Consider the following 27,478-nt stretch of genomic DNA (forward strand, 5'->3'; position numbering starts at 1 on the left):
ATTATTTGTCTTATTTCAAGTAAAAATGTCTTATTTCTAGTCAAAATATCTCATTACACTTAAAATTAGACATGATCACCTCAGAAGTAACTTGTTTTTAGACAATTGTCTCTTGTTTCAAGTGAAAATTTGCTTGAAACAAGTGAAAATTTGCTTGTTTCATTGGCAAAAATTTGTTTCTTGTTTCTAGCTAATTTTCACTTTTTCCACTGGCAAATTTTGCCAATGAAACAAGCAAATTTTCACTTGTTTCAAGTGAAGTTTCACTTGAAACAAGTGAAAATTGTCTAAAAACAATTTACTTCTGAGGTGATCATGTCTTATTTTAAGTATAATTAGATATTTTGACTAGAAATAAGACAAATAATCTTGGTAAGATTTGGACTTTTTGCAGTGTTGAATCTAAGTGTGTGTTAATGTCCATAAATATATTAAAAAATACCAGTCATGATGATAAAATATAGAGAGACATGTTTGCTTTGTGTTTTGTCAAGTGCTATATTTATGTGTCAAGTTTACAATAAAGGACAAAGATGTGGATAAAAAACGAGAGGACAAACACATCACAAACTGTAGACTCATCATCATCATCATCATCATCATCATCATCATCGTCATCATCATCACCGTGTCAGAGACGTCTTAGTGACTGACTGAGGCAGGAGGTTTCACAGTAAGTCATTTGCTCTGGGAAGACGAGTGGAAAATATTCCCTTTGTTTAGAATAAAAAGGCATTGCATTTCTTTATTACAAAATCCCCTTTTCAAAGGTTTTTTTTTTTTGTCTCGTGGGGATTCAAGACAAAAAAAAAAAAAGTAAAATGAAAAAAGGTAAAGCCGAGGTTAGAAAATTAACCCAAGAGAGGCAGTCAAAGTCCCGAGAGACTCCCTGCTCTTACACAAGAGGTCGAAGGTCGGCGGTCGGCGACGAGCCTCACAGCAGAGATGGAGGCCCAAACAGATCCGAGGTCAGTCGACGGTGCTGTCAGTTCAAGCTGCTCCCCCGACGTGGAGCAGAGCAAAATAATGTGAACCCGTAACAGCGAGAGAGAGAGGAAACATCCACCTCAGCACACAAACTCCGAGCAGCGCTGATTTCAGTGGATTTCATGACAATAACGTAAAGATTCGCCTTCTTTAGACGAGCGAGAAGAGCAAAACTGGCCCGTCCACATAGTCGATTAAACACAGTCCCTTTATAAATAACTCCCGTTTGGAGGAATGAGAGGAGCCGGGCAGATTATCGGCTCAAATTAGAGTGAAAGGCAAATTATGCAGTGTCAAATGGGAGGTCACCTCACCTCGTTATGATGTGGAGACTGAAGGCTGACACTTAATTTTCAAAATAACACACCTTAGAAACGCCTCAGGAGTTCAGGACATCTTTTATCCCATCATAAACCACAACATAACAACATTATCGCTCTATTGTTCATGTTACATTCTCAGCCTCGTCCGTAACATTAATAAACAAAGGGCTGTCCCTCCCGTTTCAAAGTGCATCGGCTGCCTTTAACTTGGACATGATAATTTTTATTAAATGTATTGTATCTCCAAGACGTGTATTTCAAATCCACATGATCCACTGTGTGAACACGACAGCTTTGTGAGGTTTCTCTGTCATCGGCCGCTGACCACAGCTACAAAAACACAGTCTGGAAAACCCGACTGACATTTTAAATTAATAATAATATATTAACTGTTGTGATAATGCGTTCCAAAATGAATTCTCACTCAGAGTTTCCCCTGCCACAGAGGAGCCGTGGCTCACTTTCTGCCCTGACACAGTTTGATCAGTGTCAGTGAGAGCTTTACTCCACTTTACCATCCAGTCAAGGGAGTTTTAAACAGTTTTTTTTTTTTTTCTGACATGAGGCGACCTGTTAGAAAAGGAAACAGCAGGTGACAACGTTACGCTGAGGTTTGGACTGCCGACCCGCGGTGAAGAGCAGGTCCTGTATCATCTCGGCTACGTGGGTCTCATGTCAGTGGCTGATCGACCTGATCATCGTCATGAGGTACGATCGATCAGCAGCTTCGGTCTGAGATCAGCAGCCGCCTGCAGATCCCGGCTCCGGTCGCTCTCTCTCCCTCCCTTCATGTGGACGAGCAGGAGTGCAGCAGCTTCCTGGTGCCTTAACAGGATCGATAAAGACTTAATAAATAAAGACAATGAAGACAAGTATCTCGGTCTGTGGGCGGCCTCACTCTCCCCGGCCAGCGACCAGCCGCTGGAAGACGGAGCGGTCGGACTGACACAGAGCGGCCGGCGTGTCGAACTCCACCACCTTCCCAGCATGCATCACCAGAACCCTGTCCGAGTCCATGATGGTGTTGATCCTGAGGGAGGGAGGGAGGGAGGAAGGAAGGGAGGGGGGAAGGAGGAAGGAAGGAAGGGAGGAAGGAGGAAGGAAGGAAGGAAGGAAGGGAGGAAGGAGGAAGGGACGGAGGGAGGAATGAAGGAAGGAAGAAAGAAAGGGAGGGAGGAAGGATGGAAGGAAGGAAGGCAGGCGGGCAGGGGGGAAGAAAAAGGACGGAAGGAAGGAAGGGAGGAAGGAATACACATGGAAAAGAAAGAGAAGAAAAAAACAAAAGAAAATGAAAAAGGGAAAAAAGGAAAAGCAGGAAGGAAAAGGGGAAAAGAAAGAAAGAAAGAAAGAAAGAAAGAAAGAAAGAAAGAAAGATGTTTATTTTTCTGCTCCTGACACTGAGTGGTTTGTGAGAAATCCATAAAAAGTGGAACGACTGAAGCCACATAAAGAAAACAAATCTCATTTTTTTTAAACCAACCAGAAGCACACCTGAATGATCTGAACTTTAAAGACATTAAATTATGACTCCAGGTAATTCAGCCTCCAACAATGATATGATACTGAACACACAGAGAGAGTTTTAGAAAAACAGCCCCCTGCAGGCGGAGCTGCGTTGGTGCTGCTGTCTGACCTGTGGGCGATGGTGAGGACGGTCTTGTCCTGGAACGTGTCTCTGATCGTCTGCTGCAGCAGTTTGTCCGTCCTCTGGTCCACGCTCGCCGTCGCCTCGTCGATGCACAGAATCTGCAACGAGACAAAAACAAATTCATGTTCCTGCTCTGGGATTTCACCCCGGGTTTTTAAAAAGTTAAAAAGTTAAATTTAAAAGGGGCATTAAGTCGTTTAGGACTCTGTCACCCTCTATCTGGGATTAAGGAACCGCAGCAGCCGCGAGGTCTGCAGCAGACTCCGAGCAGGACAGTGAACGCATCACGTGTGGCATTAAACACATCGGTGAATCTGTTTAACTCTGGAGATTTTCAACCTGGACCAGATTTCACCTCCAGCTTCCATCACACAGATCTGACCAAATCCTGCCCATTTCTGCAATACAGACCATTTTCTATGTGTCCTCCACGGGTGAACTTTGACAGAAACTCCCAGGCAGGTGAGATCTAAGTTGCTCTACAGTGCAAAAAAAAAATAATATTGATTGATTGCTTGATTGATTTTGGTCAGGATCAATCAATATCAATATCAATCAATATCAATTGTGCTGTGTTATATGTTGCTTATTGGTTCTTACGGTGGCCTGAGTCAGCAGAGCCCTGGCCAGACACAGCAGCTGCCTCTGGCCCAGAGAGAAAGACTTCCCTCTCTCCCCGACCTCAGCGTCCAGGCCACCTGAGAGACACACACACACACACACACACACACAGGGCAGATGTTAACAAGGCAGGCTGGATGCTCGCAGTAATACAACCGTCTCTCATGCTGCTGCAAACTGAGAGGCTTGGTTGGGATGAAAAAAAAAAACAAAAAAACAAGTTTGCTTATAAAATCTTAGACAATAGACAAGTTGCAGGTGTGCAGTATCAGATTTGTTTGTGTAAAGCACTCCTGTCTTATCAGCCCAACATCACAAAGTGCATGAGGGCAGCAAGAGCGACAAAGAGCGATCTGTGATGTCGTTTACCAAAATGAAATCTCTAAACTTCTAGATCAAAATCAAAAGTGTGTCTTAAAGAGCGCAGTGTGTGGGCGTGGAGACGAAGCTCAGGATCAGCAGCAGATCTGTTTCCTCTTCTTGTCGTGTCGATGTCTGCAGCCACAACACCTCACACACCAGCCGGGTTTAGAAACAGGAGTGTGTCGTGTGCAGTGCGCTGGTGTCACCTTGGCTAAAGTGTCAAAGTGAAAAAATAAACTTTACAGTAACTCTGAAGCGGTCTCATTTCTTATTTACATGTGGATTTGAAATGCAAGTCAATTTATTTAGTTACAAGTCTTTTATTTAGTTTTGACTTGTTTTCAGTGTCACTTTAGTTTCAATTCATTTTTAAAGCAGGTTTGCTAGTTCAGTTTATTTATTATTATTATTTTTTTGAATGCTTAGTTTTAGTGTGATTTTTATTAGTTTCAGTGTTAGCTTTAGTCTTTTTTGTCATATGGACTATTTGTCAGGGTAAGATTAAAAAAGGTCAGAAAAAATATTGTGTGTTACAAACTAAACAAAACATCGCACCATTTAAAAAAATGTAATGATAGACAAAAACTAAAGACATTTTCCTTGTAATTTTAATATATTTTAGTTAGTTTTCATTTTTATTTCAGTTAACAAAAATGTGTTTTCTCACCTAGCTTTTGTTATTTCGTTATTGACAACCGTGGACAGGACTGCCCTCTCTCAAAAACTAAATGATACCCATAGAAAAAAAAAAAAAACAACTTGATTTAATCTTTAATAATAATCATCAACATATCTGATTGAAAAGCTGCTGGACTGCATGCTCGCCGTGAGTCACATGAGGGAGCCTGCAGTGAAACTAAAACCATTCAAACCAGTGGGAGTCCTGAGTCAGTCAGCAGCACCGAGAACCAAACACCCGGAACGTTCTTTAACTTTCTTGGACCAGACGTGACGGGCGCGGGCGGGCGGAGTGAGCCATGTGAGGTGCGGGCACGTTGCATCAGTTTGGTTATGAAAACACACACACACACACACCTGCCACCTGTCCATCCTGACTCAACTACATGATCCTGCCCCATTTAGTCCAGTAATTTTAGGCCAAAATTGGGGTCAACCTAGGACAAACTGCAAGAGAAGCAAACTCAACTGGTTTTGTATCCTCAGTTTGTCCTGAGTGAGGGGAAAAAATGTCCCAAGAAATCCCATTGGTGGAAAGTTTTGAAAATCACCTATTTATGACCATATATTACCAAAAAACACTGTTTTTAAACACACAGGGGAAAGGGGTTCAAAATTTTACTTTCAGATATCACTATAAAAATTCACAGGTTGATTACACACACAAAGACAAGAAAAAAAGCCAATTACAAGTTCTTTGAATTATTCTGTTTACACATGCATATCACACATTATCTGATTTGATATGCGCTAATAAGGAATATAAGAAATAAATGCCAGAAGAGACATTTAAACAGTGAATTAAAAGGTTACTATATACACAGTAACCTTTTAATCTACAGTTATATAGTAACCTTTTAATTCACTGTTTAAATATCTGTTCTGGCATTTATTCCTTATATTCCTTATTAGCGCATATCAAATCAGATAATGTGTGATATGCATGTGTAAACAGAATAATTCAAAGAACTTGTAATTGACTTTTTTTCTTGTCTTTGTGTGTGTAATCAACTTGTGAATTTTTATAGTGATATCTGAAAGTAAAATTTTGAACGCCTTTCCCCTGTGTGTTAAAAACAGTGTTTTTTGGTAATATGTGGTCATAAATAGGTGATTTTCAAAACTTTCCACCAATGGGATTCCTTGGGACTTTTTTTCCCCTCACTCAGGACAAACTGAGGATACAAAATCAGTTGAGTTTGCTTCTCTTGCAATTTGTCCTAGGTTTTTTCATAAAATGACTGAACTATTTGTCCTGCCTCGTTTTCAGACTCATGTCGCCGTGCGTATCTCACCCATCCGGCCAACCACGGCGCCGAGGTGGCACTGCTCCAGGACGTCCAGCAGCTGCCGGTCCGGGCGTCGCCCATACGGGTCCAGATTCTCCCGGACGCTGCCGCCGAACAGGAAGGGGTCCTGGGGAATAATAGCCAACTTCGACCTGCAGAGGGCGACAACAGCATTCACCAGTGATGCTTTGGTTGTTATTATTTACCAGCTGCATCATATACAACACCACCCAAAGGCTTTGAATGCAACAGTGTCAATCTATGATTAACAAATCATTATTTCAGGGTAAATTCAAAAAATGTGAAAAGGCAGCACATCCCAAATACTCTCTTTATGCATTTTTCTAGTGTGATGAGAGCCAAATAACCAGGTGAAATGTGAGTATTTTGTGCCATTTGACTTAAAATTTTTGGATGTGCCACCTATTCACATTTTTTGAATATGCCCACTGGATTCTGGCTTTAGCACTAAACTGAGATTCATATTTCAGGGTGTCTGTCGATTTTAAAAATGCATTATTGAAATCAGAATATCAGGATAAAATACAAGACCAACTTTCAACTGGAATACATGAGAAACTGAAAAAACAACAATATCTCTCTATAAAAATTGTGCTTGATTCAAATCTTGAGAAAATTTAAAGCTGCACTAGATGATTTCTGTCCACTAGGGGGCGCTGAGAGCTCAAACTCCAGAGTCGTCCAGCTTCCTGCTTCAAGGCAGCTTGGTTGTAACAGATCCGAAAGGCAAAAAAATGTGTTTTTGGGATGGAACTGAGGGCCACATTTCACTTTCAGGCTCCTGTGGGATTACTTTGTAGGATTATTTTGTGTCTGAGTTCCAGTTTGAAAACGCGGTGAAGCTGCAGACTTTCAGCGACAAGGTGAGCTGCTCTGAATGAACTTTTTCTGTTTCGCAGCGCTGACTGCAGCCACTGAGGCGCTCACACCGCTGACGTGAAATCTGGATACATTTATCTGCAAAATGTGATGTTTCAGAGACACTTTGCCTGAAGTTGAAGTTTTATCCTGCCCCCTGCAGTTCTACACTGTAAGGGGAGGAGTGGGCGGAGCTTAATTCCAGAATTTAATCACAAAGAAAGAACAGCTGTGGAAAAACTGGGAATAATGATTTGATTTACATAATTAGGGGTACAAAAGTCTCCATAAAGCATGGATTGTTAGTAGGTTCTGAAGTCGTTTAGTGCGGGTTTAAGACTGATTTAATGGTTTTTAAGGCCTATTGATTATCAAATTGCATTTACATTTCAAGACTGTTAAAGAACCTACAGACATCCTGATGCTGTAGATTTGCTCAACCCGGGGCTGATTTGTTCAACTGCATTTTAAATGTAAGCCAAAAATTCTACTTTTCAGTGCATTCAAGACATTTAAAGACATATTTTGGAGCTAAAGATGTCTGTATCTCACACAACCTGCCTGTATTTTCAAGTTAGCCCACAAATCATCACCTAACCATCATCATCATCATCGTCTGACCCCACCACCACCTCCTCCTGCCCACCTGAGCTGAGCCAGACCCACGGTGCTGATGTCCAGGCCGTCGACCAGGATCTGGCCTCGGTTCAGCTCCACCATGCGGAACAGGGCCAGGAACAGGGTGGACTTCCCGGAGCCCGTTCGCCCCACGATGCCCACCTTCTCCCCGGGCCGCACCACCAGGCTCACCCCGTCCAGGGCGTTGGGGAGACCGTCCCTGTAGGCCAGGACCGCCCCCCGAAACTCCAGCCAGCCCTGCTCCGGCCACGCTGCGGGGAGCTAACGTCAACAAGAGACATTTAAACTTCATTAAAACTTTACTAAAACATCTCCACACACAACCAGCCAGGATGCAAGAGTAATGAGATGTGTGTGTGTGTGTGTGTGTGTGTGTTTGACCTGTGTGTTCTGGTGCTGCGGTTCGGTGGGCAGGCCGCTGGAGTACTCCTCCGTCCGCTCCACGCTCACCAGCTGCATCTCCGTCTGAGTGAAGCTGAAAATGAGTCCGGACAGCAGCCCTGTGATGGACAGGGCGTAGGACAGCGACAGCCCCACCAGACCTGCAGGGGCGACACACACACACACACACACACACACACACACACACACACAAACATTTACCATGTCATAGATCTGACCATGAAAAAACATAAACCAAACAGATGGATCTCAAGAATGTGGAGGTATGTCGATATTTTAAGGGAGTGTGTTTTTCTTATTATAGCCAGTGATTAGATCCAGAGCTTGCACTGCAAAAACTCAAAATCTTACCAAGAATATTTGTCTTATTTCAAGTTAAAATGTCTTATTTCTAGTCAAAATGTCTTATTTCTAGTCAAAATATCTCATTACACTTAAAATAAGACATGATCACCTTAGAAATAACAGGAGTTTTTTCAGTGTGGTGGTAAGCCAGCTGACCTCCCTGCTACATTCGAGCAGTCACTGCTGCTGTTCCTGAGACTGTTGGCTAATTCTCACGTCATGCACTGAAATAACACTAGTTTCATATATATATAGCGGTTTTCAAGGGAGTCTAATGCAGGTTTGAACTGCCCAGCATGAGAATAAGGTCATTAAACACTCCTCCCTGCCTCTAAGCATTTACACTCTGTCTCCTCTGGTGAAATGTGCACAAGTGTGTGTGTCTCAAAAAGATATGCAAGGGAGAAAAATCTCATGACACTGCAGGTAATATAATGACGATATTAAACATGTAAAAACTCAGAAAAGCCACCCAAAGCCCGATGTATTTGATACAGAAAATTTTTAATTATAAAAAATTATTAATTTTTTAACTTTTTTAGTCAGCATTTCAAAAAAAATATGGGTGATTTAATATTTAAAATCCATCTATTTTTGGAGGTAGACTCCTGAATACAGCTCATTACCAATAATCATTCTGTCAGACAATGTTTTGTTTTTTTTTCTCCAAACAGTTACTATCTTATTTTGAAAAATAATTCTTCATAGTCTAACACTGAGCCAGGCGCTGGAGCTTCAAAAGCTCTCCTGAGAAACAGATGGGTGATGACATGGAGGCTGCAGGCATGTTTTTTTTTAGTTTGTGGTTGATACACTGTAACTGGCCTTTGTTGACTCACCTGGATCAATGGATTTGAACTGGTGCTGGACGACGGCGATCACCCCGATGCCCGTCACCACGGCGACGCCTATCATCTGCAGGCGGATGTCCAGCCACTGCATGGCGGTGTTGCTGAGGAACATGCAGCGCTGGTTCTGCTCCAGACGCCTCAGGTTCTCCTCCTCGAACCTGACACACACACACACACACACACACACACACACACACACACACACACACACACACACACACACACACACACACACAGCGCAGACAAGCGTTAACACTCACACATCCATGAATCAACACCGCTTTCAATCTGAGGTGGTTCTTACAGTTGTTGAAAAAAAAAAAAAAAAAAAAAGATGATCACCTAGAATACTGTTAGCACTGTCCTCTATGCTGCATTTAAATTCAACAGGACTTTTTTTGTGCAGAAATAAATGCATTTTCACAGCACATACACTCCTATTTGACAACCAGACGACTGAAATGCCGCATTCAGTGCTAAAATATAAGGCAGGATTTACGTATTTATGGCTTCTTCAGTGCAGAATTGAAGTTTTGGTTACTTTGCTTTGTGACTTGAGATGCAACAGACAAACTGCTACCAGCAACCAGCAAAACACAGGAGGTGTCCTCATCTTATCACTGAGAGATCTGACACTGAAATCACACACCACTTTGGACAATGGGCTCATACGTTTGGATGCACTGATCATTTAGTGCTATCGGGTGGTGAAAAAAAAAAAAAACAACTTGCTTTTTTTTATTTAGGTTAAACCACTTTGATACGACTTACAATGAAAGGTGTCAGAATTTATGGCATGGATATTTACATCAGCTTAAAAGCATGAGTAAAGTCTCTTCCAAAAATAAAATGAGCTTGTGGGGGTACAGTGGTCCCTCGTTTATCGCGGGAGTTACGTTCTAAAAATAACCCGCAGTAGGCGAAATCCGCGAAGTAGTCAGCTTTATTTTTTACAATTATTCTAGATGTTTTAAGGCTGTAAAACCCCTCACGACACACTTTATACACTTTTCTCAGACAGGCATTAACATTTTCTCACTTTTCTCTCTTGTTTAAACTCTCAAAGTTCAAACCTTCGTAGAAAAATAAGTCCAGTATTGTAGAATGAACGCATTCGGTACTGTAGGCAAGGCAAGGCAAGGCAAGTTTATTTGTATAGCACATTTCAGCGACAAGGCAATTCAAAGTGCTTTACATAGAGCATAAAGGCATTAAAACAATATAAAAGCAACACAAGAAAACATACATAAAAACAATTAATAAAAAAGAAGCTAAAAGGAGAATAAGATAGAACAGGATGTTAAAAGTTACAGTGCAGTGTGAAATATTAACCCTTAATGTGGTTTAATGGAAGGCAGCGGCAGACAGAAAAGTCTTCAGCTGTGATTTAAAAGAACTGAGAGTCGCAGCAGATCTTCAGTTTTCTGGGAGTTTGTTCCAGACATGTGGAGCATAAAAACTAAACGCTGCTTCTCCACTACTGTAAAGGAGACACGGCACGGAGGAGATTGATTGACAATGGTCTACAGTCCCTTAGCCAATCAGGACGCAGAACACAATGCGCTGTAAAAAAAAAAAAAAAAAAAAAAAAAATGCAAAATTGCACTAAAAAAAAAATCCGCGAAACTGCGAGGCAGGGTTGCCAAGTCCGCGTTTTTCCGCCAAATTGGGCTACTTTTAAGTGTTGCCGCGGGTAACAAATTTTGTCCGCGGGTTGGGCTTGGGCAGACCTGTGGCATACAGATGATGAATAATGCCTATGAATAAAGATTCATATTTTGAATGACTAATGAAACCTGCTGCCACGAGTTTGAGCCCACCAGAGAGATGCTGGCCTTGTTCAGTCCAGTTCTGTATGACAGGGACCAGGGCGAGGGATCTCAACATGTCTAAAAAGAAACTGGACAGCGCTGTAAATAGTAAAAAGTTCATGGAGTTTTTTCCCGTTCTTTTTTATGTTGGAGACAGCCAGCACTTTAACAGGTGAGCTGAAATGATTTTCAATTGCCTTGGCCTGGGAAATTGCATTTAATGTTTATGATGTTATTTTATAGATATTATAGTGCATTTTGCAATTATAGCAATGCTGTTGGACTTTAAAAGCAACATATATGGATTTTTATGGGCATATTTTTAGTTCTGGTATTGGGCTGATTTTTGGGCCCTTTTTATACCCGGTTGGGCGGGTTTTGAGTTGCTGTTTGGCTGCTTTTGTCTCACAGATCTGGCAACCCTGCTGCAAGGTCGCGAAAGGTGAACCGCGTTATAGCGAGGGGCAACTGTACTCCTCACAACACTGGCAGGAAAAATAACTAAAAACAAGAGAGGGTTTGTATGAATGTGGCTCTGACCTGGCGGCGCTGCGGCTCGCCCGGATGGTGCCCAGGCCGCTCAGCGTCTCGGAGAAGTGGGAGTAGACGGGCGACAGGGTGAGGCTGCACAGGCGCTTCAGCTCCCGGGACGTGTGCCGGTAGAAGAGCTGCGTGCGGTGGTAGAGTAGGCCCAGCGGCAGCAGCGGCACCAGGACCCAGGGCAGGCCGCACGTCATCACCACCAGCATGCCCAGCAGGCCGAAGACATTGGCGAGGAGGATGTTGAGGACGAAGGGCAGGCTGTCGTCCACGCTGTACAGGTCGGAGGAGAAGCGGTTGAGGACGCGGCCCAGCGGCGTGGTGTCGAAGAACGACGTCGTGGCCTGGAGGAGAGAACGGAGCGCCACTAGGGTCACAATTCATCTGCTATTCCTCACTGTATCAATTTTTTAACTCCCCTTTTACACCCTCCTCCAATCATTAGCTGGTACTAAAGGAATACGCCAAACTTCCCCAGACTAAGGCGAGATGTTCGATACCGTTTTCACCTCTGTACGTTGTAAAGTTTGTAACCTAGTACACACCAGAGGGCTGTACTATGAAGGAGGCTCAACATCGCCAGGCTTTGTGTTCACTATCAGGCTCAACAAAACCTAAAGCTCCAGTCAAAGTTAAGTGGTATCACGACGGAGGTTCTCATCAAGGTTTGTTAAGTCCGGCTGTCAGCTTTGTGCTAGAGATGGGATTTATGGCTCTTTGAAGGGAGCCGGATCTTGAGGATCCGTTCCTTTCAAAGAGCCGTTCAAAAGACTGGCTCATTTTTATATTTATTTATTTTTAACCCGTTAAGACCTAAACATTCGATATGAGACTAACAGGGTGGTATCAGACTGTACTGGATGCTAAGAAGATGTGGGTTAATATTTCGATCAGAATCATTCAAACTTAGACATCCCATATATATTCTATTGGTGGGAAATCTGAGTTCGAATTATCCTGAAATAATGATAATTTCATTTGGCAATGGTCTGTGTGGACATTTGTAAACATTCTACAGGGCTGCGCGGCGCCACAGCCCTCTGCTTTGACAATAAGATCACTATTTTGGATTTACCCTTACCTAAAAAAGCTAAGCAGGGTACAATGAATTCCCATATAAAACAGCTTTTACTTTTAGTGCAAAATAGAACACGAACAAACCTTGCAATATGTAGTGCAAATTTTAGTCTTTCTTTAGAAATTCATGATAACGCGTATCAAATGAGAAAACAAGGAGATTATAAAAATATGTAACACTATCCAATACTTTTATAAAGCTAAACAAGATTTCAACTTCAAATATTAGAAAAGAACAATATCAGTGCAAATTTTAAGAACATTTTGTGCTGAAAACTCACAATAATAATACTAATGTTGTACACCTGAGCTGCTTGATTTAGCTTACTTTCTGTAAACAATAAAATAAAGTGTAAAAAAAATAAAAATAAAAAAGGGAGCTCTGAAATAATACTGCAGTCCCATGCTTTATGACTTCTTCTACAGAGTGAATTAAAGCAAAAAAAAAACAAAGAAATTGGGAACTGGCTCGTTCATTTCAAAAGAGCCGTTCAAAAGAATCGACTCGTTCGCGAACGACCCATCACTACTTTGTGCTCTGTGCGCGTTCACAGAAAAGGGGGCATTTTGGCCTCATATGATTCTACTTCCGTGAAAAATGGACCGTTCACGGGCTGCAGATTTCACACAAGAGGAGCAGCTTGTCCTCATGGAAAGCTATGAACATTTCAAAAATAAAATTAACGCTAAGAGCAACACTGTGGCCGCAAATAAAGCGAGAGAGGAGAGCTGGCGATTAATTTCAAAGGAAGCACAAAGGTTGGGGACTCTGTCACTGTTATAGCCATTTTAAATAATTGCTGCAATTCATTCAGTATTATGAATTTTAGTTTAGAAATATGTAACTTCAGTAGCTTTATGGGAGTGTTGCCTAGGAATTGGAGGTAAAGCCTGAGGTGAAGTCAGGTGACTGAAGGTGTGTGTGGGTGAGTCTAGCAGTGTCGGTTGGTTACCATGGTTACATGACAATTTTTGACCACTATTTACGCTGCTTAGAGCTCCTTGTCAGTAGTTTCAGATAATTGTTTGTTACATTTGAAGTTGAACTAGAATTATGGAGCCATTTCTGTTGATGTTTGTTTGCTCCTTTTTTGTTAAATCTTTTTTTCTAAATCGGAATAGCCTAAGTGGCGTTTGGAGTGCGTTTGAATAACCACGGGCTGCTCCCGTCCAATCATCACCTTCGGATGCCGTGACAGTAGGGTGGCCATACGTCCGGATTTAGGCCGGACAGTCCGGAATTTAAATGCCTTGTCCGGCGTCCGGCGCAGCCTCAAGCCGGACGCTTATTTGTCCTCCTTTTTGGAGTTGAACGCAACGCTGGCCCGGACTGTACATCGATATCAGTGATATTTTTCGTCATAGACTTTTAAATTACAATCCAGAAAGTGCATTCAGGGTTCATACACTTTTTTCATGGTCAAATTCAAGCACTTTTCAAGGACCTTCAAGGTAAATTTTTTCAGGTTTTCCAGTACCATTAAAGGAGAAATCCGGTATATATATATCCTTTGTTTTGTTTTTTTTTAATACTGCATACAGGAAATACAGGAATGCAGTATTAAAAATCAGAAAAACAGAAAAAAAACAGAGGGAAAAAAGAAAACAGCTTCTACAGCTAGAAGTATTTAGTCTGCCCTCTCCTTATACAGTAGATGTAGGGTATAGGTAGATCCCCCTAAGGGAAAATTCAAAATTGACATAACAATTGCATAAGTAAAATAAGATTAAAAAAAATAGATTACATTAAATGAACAAGAAAACCATTTAAGAATATTATATAATAATAATAATAATAATAATAATAACAATAAATATGTCAATATAATTCATATATATTATTAATATACTGTATCAATATGGTTCATAGATAGATAGCATAAAAATAGAGAGAGAGAGAGAGAGAGAGAGAGAGAGAGAGAGAGAGAGAGCTTGCTGCTTTGGTATACGTCTTGCGCTCCAGTAGCCAAGCGGTGTCTACTCTTATGTCTATCATCTTATGGGCTAACATCAGCTGTGCTTCAATTCTCAGTTGTGGGAAGTTCCTGCAGTTTACTGTTGAGAAACGCAGGCTTTGTTCTTAACTTAGCCCTTAATAATTGTCACTAATTGACACTGCCATTCAGACACATCACATAGTGCTTCTACATTTAGGTCTAGCATGCAGCTAATGGTTAGCCACAGTGGTGTAGTCTAGTTTATTCTAGTGGGTTAACACACACACACACACACACACACACACACACACACACACACACACACACACACACACACACACACACACACACACACACACACACACAGGCTCCCTTTCTGAAATGTTAACGTTAGCTCCAGCTGTAGTGTCCCCCGAAAAATGGTCAAAAAGAGCCGCTTCGTAACACAGAGAAGGCGACATTATGAACGGGAAAGTGAACGTTATGTCAAAAAAACATACTGGTACGTATCTTTGCGCATTTTAAGTGGTTATACGGAAATGCGGGACATTTTCTAGTGGGTATACGCAGTATACCTGCGTATCACGTAGACTACACCACTGGTTAGCCAACAAATCACACATGTAGGGCTAGTCATCTCTGTGACTTACTTTTCATGACTCGAGAGTGCTGACTCTCCCATAGCGAAAAGTTGAAGCTTCTTTTTGCATATTTTGCAGCATGCTACACGTGGATTTGGTCCATGTTTTATCCACTGTTTCTACTTTTCATTGCCCAGCCAACGTTCATTAAAACGGCAACCTCCCGGCACGTTGGTCGCATACTGCTGCATTGCCCTCTTGTTGGGGGCGTGACTCATGACAATCAATCCAGCTCTTGTGAAACCCATCAGAGCGTGAGCTGTGAAGGCGTCATTTTTAATCCGACTTATTTTATTTCTCTCCATTTAATAAGTGGTCCATTTAGTCAGACCAGAAATATGGTAACAATTTCAAGCATTCAAGCATTTACAAGCACGTTACCCAAAATTCAAGCATTTTTCAAACCTTGAAAACATAACATTAAAATCCAAGCATTTTCAAGGTTTTCAAGCACCCGTACGAACCCTGTGCATTAATTGGATGCGCGTTAGTTTTTCTCCTCCTGCGCTGCTGTGTGCTCATGCCGGAGTGCGTGTGTGTGGCGCTGTCTGAAGTCTGAAGTCACTGGCTAACAGCAGCACACTGGCTTAGCTTGTCTATTCAGAGAAGAGGTATCACTTCGGCTTATTTTTCAATCTATGTTATCACACGCATACTACTGCTCATTCATTGGTAGCTGAATTGTTAGGTCTGTTTGATAAGTAATTTACATTATTAAAATAATAATTTAAAATATTGTTAAATTAAAAAAAAAAAAAAAGCCAACACGATGCAGGTCAAACACTAAAAAAGAATATTGACTAAAATTATTGACTAAAACTAGACTAAAATACTTTGGATTTTCTTCGACTAAAACTAGACTAAAATGCCAAGACTTTTCGTTGACTAAAATGCGACTAAACAAAAAAGAATTCAAGTTGACTAAATATGACTAAAAGTAAAAAGGGCATTTGACACCAGACTAAGACTAAAACTAAATTGAAAATAGCTGATGAAATTAACACTGGTGGACCTGACTCGAATCCCCCCCCCCCAGGGCCCACATCGCCAGCCCCCAAAGTGTCCTCCTTTTTGGTGTTGTGGAAATGGCCACCCTACGTGACAGTCACCGTTATAATATAAGGGCTTTCCTTTAAAAAAAGTAGGCTACTATAACAAAGTCTGTGATACAACGGAATATTTCTAACAAACGTGAAGTCTGTGCACCACTGATAGTAGACCTGCATTGTGCATATGTGTCACCAATCACCGGACAAAAATGACTTTGTGATTTCACCTGGGTGAGATAGCGCCGCTTTTATAGCCGGGGGTCGGGACCAGGTTATGAGTTAAGCATAAGTTACCATGGTGACCTAGCCGAGTTAAAAGAGAGCCACCTTCGTGATACAGGAAAGCCTGGCTTTAGGCTCAACATACCTCGCTAACCCACTGAACCTGCTTCGTAGTACACCCCTCAGGTTAGCATTTACCTATTTACTGTGTATTTTTTCATATGGATTATTTGTATGTACTGTGTTCTTCATATGTACTATGTTTTTAGGTCTTGCAGTTTTTAGTCGTGCCTCAAGTGGCCATTAATTTTTAGACCTATGTCTGTGAAAACTGTAAAATTTTACTTAATGACTTACTTACAAATGCCAAGATTTGCTTGCCTTTCTCCGTTTTTCATCAGTATCAAGTGAGACCTGTTTTCTGGCTGCTCATCAAACTAAGAAGGACATCCGAGGAGACAACATGCACATTTATCACCATCACTGACATTTGACTGATGAAGTGACTGACGGGTGACCTCAGTCACTGAACCGTCTCTCTAACCTTTCAACTTCTGCTACTTATTTCTGCATTTATTGTTGTAATATTTTGTAGGATTCATGCACACATTGAGGCTTAATGTGCACAGCGAACATACTTTTGATGCAACTTTATACATAATGCACAAACTTATTTTAATTTGTAAGGCACATTTTATATCTTTTTATTTCTCTCCAGTTCTTGTAATTTAATTCTTCTTTTGAGAATTGAGCAGCTGCGTCTGACCCAACGTCTGCTCAGGGATCACTGAAGTATTTCTGATTGTAATTCAACCAAATGATGAAAATTCACTCGATTCTGCTTGTTTTTTTGCCGGCTGGCCGTGCAGCTGCCGGGCGGCTCCGAGCTCAGACGGCGCTCACCTTCAGGACGCTGTCCAGGAGTTGGTTGTGGATCACCGTGGCGGCGCAGACGGCTCCGTAGGCAAAGAGGAAGGCCCGGGCGGCGGTGAGGACGGTGTTGGCCGCGGCGATGGAGCCGTACACCGTCAGGTAGAACTTGACCTCCGAGCTCACGCTGCCTGGAGGCGACGTGAGCACCGAGGACACAGGAGACCTGACGGACACATGTGGAAGTTTTATTAGGATTTTTATTAAAAGCTGCATGAGGACAGCAAAACTTTACAGTGTGACGGGTAACAACGCTCACGATTTCTACACAGTGACTCCTTGTTGAAGTCTGTTTTGGATAACACCATTAATTATGACAAGGCTGGGCGGCCATCTCTAACAGTAAGACGTGACCGGCTTTGGTTTCTATTTTTTTTTTTTTTTTTATATAAACTCCTGAAAGGCAACTTGCCAGCATAAATTAATTAATCCATAAGGCTTGCCTCATTGTAAAAATATATATTTTTATCCTCCTATTTTTTGCCATCTCTGAGTTTGTGGTCAATAAAAATGACATAAGGAGAGGTGTTAACTGAGCACTGTATGAAGTTATTCATACCGTGTCACATAAAACTGGTAAAACTAAATATATTCAAGTCATACTGATATAAGATCCTGAAATCCCATGAATGCAGCACCAAAATGTGTGGTGAGACATCATCGTGTCGTGAAATGAGACCCTAAATATCTTTGATGTCAATTCAAAACAGTTTCTGAGCTGTTTTTATTGTTGTATGAAATCACACTGCAAAAGGTTTGTGCTCATTTGGGTTGAGGCTGAACTCGGTAACCTCGTGCACGTTAACGTATTTTTTAAAGGAATACTCCAGCATTTTAGGAAAAATACCCTTTTTTCGACCTATCCAGACTGAGACAGCTTTGGAGCTGCTGTAAAGTTTATTTTTCCACTTTGACAGAGTCAGGCTAATGACTCCCATAGACTTCATGTCTTTATGCTAAGCTAACGCAAAATGATAGATAGATAGATAGATAGATAGATACTTTATTCATCCCGAAGGAAATTCACAGTTTTCAGCAGTATCCACAGAGTACAAGATTAAGTAAATCAAAAATAAAGAATAAAAGATGACACTAGAGATCTAAAGATCTAAGTACCCAATGTGCAAAAAAAACAATGTGCAAAAAACCAATAAAAACAGTGTGCATCGATGTATAATGTAATATATGTATAATGTGTAAATGCTACCCATAGGAACCGAACCACAGGAAGTACAGAGGTGAAAATGGTGTCCAACATCTTGAAGTAAAAGTATTTTTCTCAAAATGTTGGCGTATTCCTTTAACCCTAAACATGATATTGATCCGCTGTGACATCTGATCTGTTAAACTCACATCAGCCCTCCAGGTGAGAACAGCAGCAGGTGAGGGGAGCTGTAGGCGGCAGGGGAGGAACCATTGGCCCCGGAGGAGGAACCGTTGTTCTTCAGCTCGTTGATCCAGTGGGACAGCCACCAGTCGGACACGTTCTTAGAGGCTGGAGCAGACGGAAACACAGCAGCGGTTTGTGGGCTGACGGGTGCAAACTGTGTTAAAATACAACTTTAAAATTAAAATTATTTTTCTGTCCCATGAGGCTGTAGACGACGGTTCATATCTATTTAGAAATGTACAGCGCTGTCAGAAACACACGTGTACGCAAAAAAATAAAGATGTCACACATTTTTCTTTGTTTCTCCTGCTTGTTTTGATTATAATTCAGTTGAGTGAGCTTTTGAATTTAAGGAGTGTGACTTAAGGCGACTCCCGACATAAAATCAAGCCAGTGACTTTCTTTGCATTGTCTTCCATGTTAGCGCTGACACGGTGCCAACGCTGAGATCTCAGGTGAACGGTGTAACATTTAATTATGTCATTCATCTGAGAAGCAACGCTGATCAAGTCTGATACAAGCTGCCCAAACCCAAGTATGTCTGCCACTACTGATCATTTTTATTCTCAATTAATCTCCTGATGTTTTCTCTGAATGCCTGAATGATTAACCGTTTGATCTGTCAAACCGATATCAATACTGATATCAATATCCTGCCTTAACCTACTGCCAAATATCTATCAGTGGATTTATTTTATAAGGATATAAATGGAGAAAAACAAGCAAATCCTGGCATTTGTGAAGCTGCAACCAGCAAACGTTTGGTATTTTTACTTGATAAATAACAAATGATCGCTCAGTTATGAAAACCGAAATCAATTAAATTTTCCTCCAGTCAAACGGCTCATTAATTACTGAATTTTTTAGCACTAGAATATGAAAAATGCAGCCGGTGTTTTGTAGGTCACACTGATCAGAGAGCTGAAGATGTGAGTGACGGCCCGGTCCGAACCTTGCATGAGGAGGAGCGCCGTCAGGACGGAGGCAGCCAGAGCTCCGCCCACAGACGCCCAGTAGGTCCGGTAGACCGTCCAGGAGAGCCCGCCCACCTGCTTCTGCTCCTGCCCTGATTGGTCAGGACCTTCCTCCGCACACAGCTCATTGGATGAGCCCGGCTCCTCCTCCTCCACCTCCTCCTCCTCCATGCCTTCTGGGTAAAGTTGTCATGAGAATAAAATCACACTGAAACACGACAGGATGGATCATAACTCAATTAAAGCAAAGAGCAACAGTTTTTCACAGCTAAAAATGTGTAAAAAGTTATTATGCTTAGTTATTATTATTAGTTATTAAGTTATTAAGATATTTTCCAACTCTTCTGGCTGATTGCTTATGCATGAGGATTTTTCCACCTAGTTGCAGAGAAAATCAAGTCTCTCCTGTAGTGGAATTAACATTTTATTCTGGCTACTCTTATTGTGAAGGCCCACTTGCAGATACACATAAAATCCAACGCTTTTCAAAATGTACACATTCACTGGGCAAAATAACAAAACTACTTCAACTTAGGTTGTGTAAAACATGCCATAATTATGTGTATATTTATTGTAACACTTTCTTTCAAACAAAACTGTGAAATTTATCCTGGTTTCATTTCAGGCCGATACCGATGTCTAATTTTCAAAACAATATTTTGGTGACGATCAGGTGACGTGCTGATATTACAGTGCATCCCTGATTGTGTTTCTTTATTATATTTCATCTTTTGCTCTGTGACCCAAAACAAACGGTCAAAATCTTAACTGTTCAATCAAAGTGATGCTTTAAATCAGAAGTAAAAAAAAATTAGATCAGCCAGCGATTCAACATGAGTATTCAGAGTCGATACCGACAGAAAAGCAGAGTCAGGACATCCATATTTGTCAGATTTAGATTTTTTCAGATACCTTTCTCCTTGGTGTTGAGGTCATTCTTCTGTTTTTTAGGCGCTGCCTCGACCAAAGGCAGAATTTCTGCTGGTGTGCCTGAGGAAAAGCAGAAGGGAAAGAGCAGTGAGCTGCAGCAAAACAAGAAAGATCATGTTTCTACACTTTCAAAACTTTCCTCCGAAGCCCATGAGAAAAGTTTTGTCATCGTCAACTGAGGCTTGGAAACTTCAAACGGCAGAGAAATGAGCTGTGTGTGGCCTGTTATCTCTGTCAACATAAAGACCACATTTCCTATAACTGTGATGCTGCTACTCCCGTGTCCTGTGACTATTTCTCTCCCCTTTGCAGACACGCCCACCTTCTGCTAATCCCATGCAGTTTGGGCCCCAAAGCCTGCAGTCCACATGTGTTCTTGTGGCCTGTTGTAAAATGGTGTGTGTGTGCAGACTGGGGCCTAAACAGTCTTGGAGCTGCATCAGTTGGCTTTGACTGGAAAGCTGAGACTCTTGTGGATTCAATGAGCCACATTTGATTCCTGTGTGATGATGTTGGCCCCCATAGCAGCCATTTCACTGCAGGCAGAGCATTTTGTCAAACTGGACGTCGCTGGAGAAAATGACCTCTAGTGACCTCTAGGAGAATCACAGCCTCATCAAATTTTACAGCCACTACTTCTTCTACCTGTTCTGATGATGGTTCCGCTGTCCATGAGCACCACCAGGTCGGCTTTGTCCACAAACTCGATGCGGTGCGTGCAAAGGATTCTGGTCTTGCCCCTGAGGATTCCCATGATGCATTTCTGCATGAGGTGGTGGGCCACGTCGGCATCAACCGCTGCGAGTGGATCATCGAGGAGGTAGATGTCTTTGTCCTTTGGAGGTTATGTCAGACAGGCAGAGAGAAATGTTAGGCAGAGAAGGACGTCACATGACAACAAACGCTTTTCTAGCTCCCATCTAAGGGACCAATGAGGGTTTTTTTTATTTTCTTACAATGTAGTGTTGGCATGTAGCTAACATGACACACACAACAAGGATTCAAAGTCCTGCTAAAGGACGCCGGCTCAAACCTGTGAGCTGCCAGCTAAAGTTTGGCCTCTGGAGCCACTAAACCACATTGCTGATTCATTTCTTGATTAAAAAAAAGAAAAAAAAAAAAGAAAACGTATTTAAAACATGAAGTCTTAATTCATGTATGAGTGCACAGATATCAAGGTAAATAAAGGCCCTTTGCAGTTAGATAAATATCAGCATTCGTACCACCGATACAACACCAATAAAACTTTTGTAGCAACTAACTTGTGAATTTGTACTTGAACAGATTCATATCAGATCTTTGAAACAAAAATAAAATGTATGTACAGTGGTGGAAAAAAGTTTTTGGACACCCTCAAAATTTTACACAATCTCACAATCTCAAATATTATCATGAAATATTTGTGGAAAAATCTTTTTTGTGTGTGGCTGCATTAGACAGATACAAACAAATACAAATTATATTTTTTTGTTTATTGTTTACAAGAAAAACTAACAAAACTAGATTCTTGACAGTTGAATCTTTATCTTCAGGCGTGTTTCCTGCGTTAGGTTCCTTGTTTTAGCCATTTTTGTGTCTGAAGAACTTTCAAATGTGCTGGCTTTATATAGACACCAAGCTTGGCAACAAAAATTGTGTCTTTTAATAAAAAGAACGACCTTCATCACTGGTACCAAAATGACCCAATACTCAAAATTTCTTATGTATTTTTATGGAACCAATCAATTTTAAGTTTTTAATGGCTTTTTTAGGATTTGTTTAGTGTTTTGGCTGTGACTGTACTAAAAGAAATTGCACCTGAAGACCTAAGAGTGATTTGTTAATGCAATATTTCACAAATGCATGGGGGGTCCGAAAACTTTTTTCCACCACTGTATATGTTCATTTCAAGAAGCTATGTGGGCCACAACAGCACATGATTATGATGTATATTACACTATAAATTTTACAGGTGAGTTCGAGTTGTCTCAAGCCAAATTTGAGAGGTTATTTTCCTATGAAATATCTACAGTCCAGGTGTGTCGTTGTAGTGACTATTCTAACACCACAGCTGCACAGTCCAGTGTGTCTCTGTACTCTACAGGGCGAGGCGGTTGCTTTAGAAGACTGACCATGTAAACGGCTCGGGCCAGGGCCAGCCGGGCCTTCTGTCCTCCGCTCAGAGTCACGCCGTTCTCGCCGACCTCTGTCTTGTCGCCGCTGGGCAGCACCTGAAGAAACGAGCACAGGAAGCTCATTTACCCAACATTTAACATGCAGAGTGACAAAAGAAACTGAAACACCAGGCTAAATATATCCAGAGCAACTGCACGCAAAGGCACACTGCTCTCTAGATCACAGCTGAGACATTTCAACTAAAAAAATGAAAAAAGGAACAACGTATTTGCTAAAGCAGTCAATAAATACTGTAGTGTTGACAGGTTGCAGTTTTCCACAGAAACACTGAAGTCAGAACTGAAAGAAGAAGAGGCAGTGAGGATTAAAACCTTAAATCCTCTTCAAACCGTCTGGTCCATCATTAGAAATGCATGCTGTGCAGCCGAGCTTTGTTCAAACCCACAGAGGTTTATTTTAAATTTAATGTAGATCTCAAGGTTTTCCAAAGATACCAAATATGCATCTGAACATATTTAGATCTTTTGTCTCTGATGTGATGCAATATGGATGTGATGTAGTGGAACAACATGGAAAAACAAGGTTTTTGAAGCCACATAAGGAGGAAATTCAAAGACATACTCCAACGTTTTGGGAACAATATCCTTTTTCTGACGTCCCTAGACTGAGACAAGATGTTCGATACCATTTTCACCCCTTGAACATCCTGTGGTTCAGTTTATTTTTTCACTTTGATGGAACCAGGCTAACGACTCCCATAGATTTCTAGTCTTTATGCTAAGCTAATGCCAAATGCTAACCATAGGAACCGAACCACCAGATATACAGACGTGAAAATGATATCAAACATCTTGTTACAGTCTGGGTAAACCGGAAAAATGGCTAGTTTGCCCAAAACGTTGAAGTATTCCTTTAAGGGAGAATCGGAATGCAGGGGGTTAATTAAGAGATTCAACTTTTTAAGAGGCAATCATTACTTAAAACGAATTATAGCGATGCAAACTGATATCCGACAACAGACAGCAAACAGAGCCGTGGGGTGTGCGGATCGTACGTTGAGGTCGTCTGAGAGCGCGCACGCCTCGATCACAGCCTGGTAGAAGGTCGTCTCGTACTCCCTGCCGAACAGGATGTTGTCCCGCACCGTTGCATGCTGGATCCACGGCTCCTGGGAGGCCAGGCCAAAGCCGGCGTCCTGGCCCCGAACATACACCGCACCGCCGAGCCTGCACACACACAGGAGGGAGGCAGTAAACCTCACCTGTTACCTGCGATGATGGCTCCATAAACATGAACACTAATATTTCACATACATGCAGTGCTGTGAAAAAGTATTTGCCCCCTTCGTGATTTCTTATTTTTTTTTGCATATTTGTCACACTTAAATGTTTCAGATCATCAAACAAATTTTAATATTAGACAAAGATAACTAGAGTAAATACAAAATACAGTTTTTAAATGATGATTTCATTTATTAAGGGAAAAAAGCTATCCAAACCTACCTGGCCCTATGTGAAAAAGTAATTGCCCCCCGTTAAATCATGAATTAACTGTGATTGACCACATTTTTTTGGAAAGCTGAGTTCAATTTCACAAGCCACACCAGGCCTGATTATTGCCAGACCTGTTGAATCAAGAAATCATTTAAATAGAACCTGTCTGACAAAGTGAAGTAGGATAAAAGATCTAAAGTGATGTAAAGATGTAAAGTGTGTGTTCTGCTTTCTAAAGGCTGAAAAACACATTAGATACAGTTCACCACTGGAAATAGTGATAGATTACTTCTTGCTGTAGTATGACAAATTCATTGTTTCCTCATGGACTTTTTTGTATATATTTTTTAAGCTTTTTTAGTGTTTTAAACTTTTAAGTTTTACATGTAAATTGAAATCTGTGTTTTTAAGCCTTTTATTGCTTTAATGGTTTAATGCAGGTATAAATAAGGTAGCTATGTGCTGTATTGTATATTTATGATCATAATACTAAGATAAACAGAAGCAGCATATCCTCAGTAATAACCTTAAGCTGTTTTCTGTGACCTAAAAATCTTATTCCAGCTTGTTCACTCCTTTATAAAAGCAACAATATCAAACCACAGCTGGGCTGAAATCCACCACCCAATGCAAAGAATGTGCAAAACAAAAAAAATGAGAACACAATCTGGCAAAGTAATTTGTTAAGTCTGATGATGATTTACTGAATTCTCTAAAACAAACCTCGAAATTCCAAAATGCTCCAGAAATTGTGGAAAAATTGTGATTAGAAGCAAACACTGTCGATGACCCTGACCCTAACCCATGACTATACTTTTTTTTTTTTTTTTTTTAACATATGCTCAATTACTTAAAGACTGAATGCACATTATGCACATACTGCCGATACAACCTACACAAAATGCACATACTTTTTTAAAGATTTGTAAGGAATATATCTTTGTATTTCGTATTTCTTTCTGTTTCTTATAATTTAATTCTTATCTTGAGAATTTGAGCAACTGCAACCGACCCAGTTTCCCCTCGAGGATCAATAAAGTATTTCTGGTTTGTGATACCTGTTGAGCTCCCCGGTGAGAGCAGCCAGCAAGGAGCTCTTCCCACAGCCGACTTTTCCCACCACCACGACCAGAGAGCCCTGAAACACACAGTAAAACAACTTCCATCAGATTAAAAAAAAAAAAAAAAAAAAAAAAAATCACAGCTGTGAAATCTCAATCTTAAAAATCTAAATTCATGGATTAAGCGTTCACACACCTTGAATACATATTTTTCATCTGATAAATCAATTAATTATACCACGCATTTTTTGTTTTATTCAATGGTAACTTTTATTCTTCACATACTTAAATTAAAATAATTAAAATCAATTAAAATATGTCGTTATACAGTCAATCATGTGTGCATATGCACGAAAGGGATTCAGTCAAAAAGATCTAAACACTTCAGGCATTTCAAAATAATCTCATTTCTGGCACTGAAGTCACAAGAGCCTTTTTAATATTTGTATAGAGGAATAAAAAATACTGGAGCATGTTTCCCCATAATGGGACAAAATTCCTGGGGATGAAAACAGGAGGTTTGAAATTGAATGAGATTAAAGTCTTTTAATCCCATCTGTCAGCGACTCCTTGAGGCGGCGTTGCTTGGGGATATTTTTTCAGGATGTACAATATTGGATTTTTTTTGCCAATATCCGATATGCGGATATTTTCTAACTTTTCTCACCGACAGCCGATGTGCACATATTTTTTTCCCACCTAATTGCAGAGAGCATCAAGTCTCTCCTGTAGTGGAATTAACATTTTAGTATGCCTACTCTTATTGTGAAGGTCCACTGGCAGACACAGACATGAAATCGAATGCTTTTCAAAATGTACACATTCACTGGGCAAAATAAGAGAAACCTTTCAACTTAGGTTATGTAAAACATGCCATAATTACTTTTATACAACATTTTAAGATTCATCCTGATGAAACAGGCTTGGCTGATGCTCTGCCTGAGAAAATCCAAACCACAGACACAACGAGGGCAGATTTGACCTTTTTCACCAGAAATTTTCAGTTCAGGCCAAAAACGATATTTCATTTTAAAGCCGATGGCGGCCAATACCGGCAATGTGCGGATATCATCATGCATCCATATGTTTTTTGTTTTGGGTCCTCATCGGCCCATGCTGTGTCTGTAGTTCAGGCTGCAGTGCTAAATGTGTTTTGTTTTTTTTTAGATTCTTTGTCAAGGTAAAATATTCAGTTCACGCAGCAGGAGGTCATTTATTGTTGTTTTTGAGGGTGACACTGCTTTAATTTGACATTTTCACCTGCAGTCTCTGTACCCAAACCACTGCGAAACGAATACCAGAGGACCGTCGGAGTGTCACAGCTCTAAAAACATGATGGTATGTGAAGAGCAGCACAGACCTCGGGGATGCTGAGGCTGAGACCGTGCAGCAGCAGACTCCCTCTGGCAGCTCCGGCCTCCGTGTCTCCCCCTGCTGGTCGGCTGGGGCCGTCACACGCCTGCCAGGAGAACGAGGCGCGACTCAGCAGCACCGAGCTCTGAGGGTCCTCACGAGGCTCTGCGGACACAGCCACTGGTTCTCAATGCAACTATTCAACTTACATCTTTTTTCCCTTTAAACACAAATTAGAACAACAGTAACAAAACAGAGAAAAACTAGTTCTCAAAGCAAGAAACTACCAAATAATCAAACAATTTATCTAATAAATATTTTCACTTTCATTGCCGTTAAGTTGTGGTAATTCACATAAGTTTGATTGTCTAATGTGTTGATATTTTGTGTGATGCAGCAGTGCAGTGCAAGTGCAGCAAAACGTTACATAATAACATTTAACATTTGTTAAAGGGGCCGGGGGCCTGGGAGAGAATGCAACGTTATTATTTATGTGGCGATGACATGGTGATTGTGTGATATGGTGACACATAATTCTGGTGTCTAAATTGATGATAACAAGACCATTTTTATTAAAAATTCACAAAATTATGCATGAAACATTTTAAGAAATATTATTTGAAACTTTTAGAGTTTTGACATCACCATTCACTTTGATGGGATGAACATCAATTTGATTGGCATAACATGTGACTTTCCATACTGCCATTGACTGCCACTGACTTTCCATAATGTGTCGTATTTATATAATTTAATCTGTAGGGGTAGAGGCAGGAGACGGGGAGCAGACAGATTACAGAGAGATGGATGGTGAAAAAAGAGGGAGGACCCAGATATTACCAAGGGCACTCCTCATTGTGTATAAATCCACTGCATGAACAAACACAAGCCCCAGACACAGAGCACAGCACTCAAACCACACACACACAC

General features: G+C 41.0%; 1 protein-coding gene across 2 annotated transcripts in view; it reads right to left on the reverse strand.

Annotated features, from left to right (window-relative positions):
* Positions 1 to 1,866: 1,866 nt before the first annotated feature.
* abcc10 (ATP-binding cassette, sub-family C (CFTR/MRP), member 10) overlaps positions 1,867 to 27,478 on the reverse strand; it is a 31,947-nt gene continuing 6,335 nt past the window's right edge. Inside the window, exons 6-22 of one of the 2 annotated variants that reach the window (XM_030053627.1) lie at positions 26,556 to 26,713; positions 25,193 to 25,272; positions 23,696 to 23,867; positions 22,638 to 22,736; positions 21,172 to 21,361; positions 20,509 to 20,586; positions 19,575 to 19,772; positions 18,586 to 18,727; positions 17,206 to 17,398; positions 11,377 to 11,720; positions 9,014 to 9,183; positions 7,809 to 7,969; positions 7,435 to 7,688; positions 5,916 to 6,061; positions 3,559 to 3,656; positions 2,944 to 3,056; positions 1,867 to 2,340 (exon numbers count right to left, since the gene is read on the reverse strand). In XM_030053627.1, the coding sequence (XP_029909487.1) occupies positions 2,205 to 2,340; positions 2,944 to 3,056; positions 3,559 to 3,656; positions 5,916 to 6,061; positions 7,435 to 7,688; positions 7,809 to 7,969; positions 9,014 to 9,183; positions 11,377 to 11,720; positions 17,206 to 17,398; positions 18,586 to 18,727; positions 19,575 to 19,772; positions 20,509 to 20,586; positions 21,172 to 21,361; positions 22,638 to 22,736; positions 23,696 to 23,867; positions 25,193 to 25,272; positions 26,556 to 26,713 (2,732 nt within the window). In that variant the 3' untranslated portion in view covers positions 1,867 to 2,204. The remainder of the gene's footprint in view (positions 2,341 to 2,943; positions 3,057 to 3,558; positions 3,657 to 5,915; positions 6,062 to 7,434; positions 7,689 to 7,808; positions 7,970 to 9,013; positions 9,184 to 11,376; positions 11,721 to 17,205; positions 17,399 to 18,585; positions 18,728 to 19,574; positions 19,773 to 20,508; positions 20,587 to 21,171; positions 21,362 to 22,637; positions 22,737 to 23,695; positions 23,868 to 25,192; positions 25,273 to 26,555; positions 26,714 to 27,478) is intronic. The other variant, XM_030053638.1, reaches the window with a different exon arrangement.

This window comes from Myripristis murdjan, chromosome 1 (assembly GCF_902150065.1).
Source record: "Myripristis murdjan chromosome 1, fMyrMur1.1, whole genome shotgun sequence".
Lineage (NCBI taxonomy): Eukaryota > Metazoa > Chordata > Actinopteri > Holocentriformes > Holocentridae > Myripristis > Myripristis murdjan.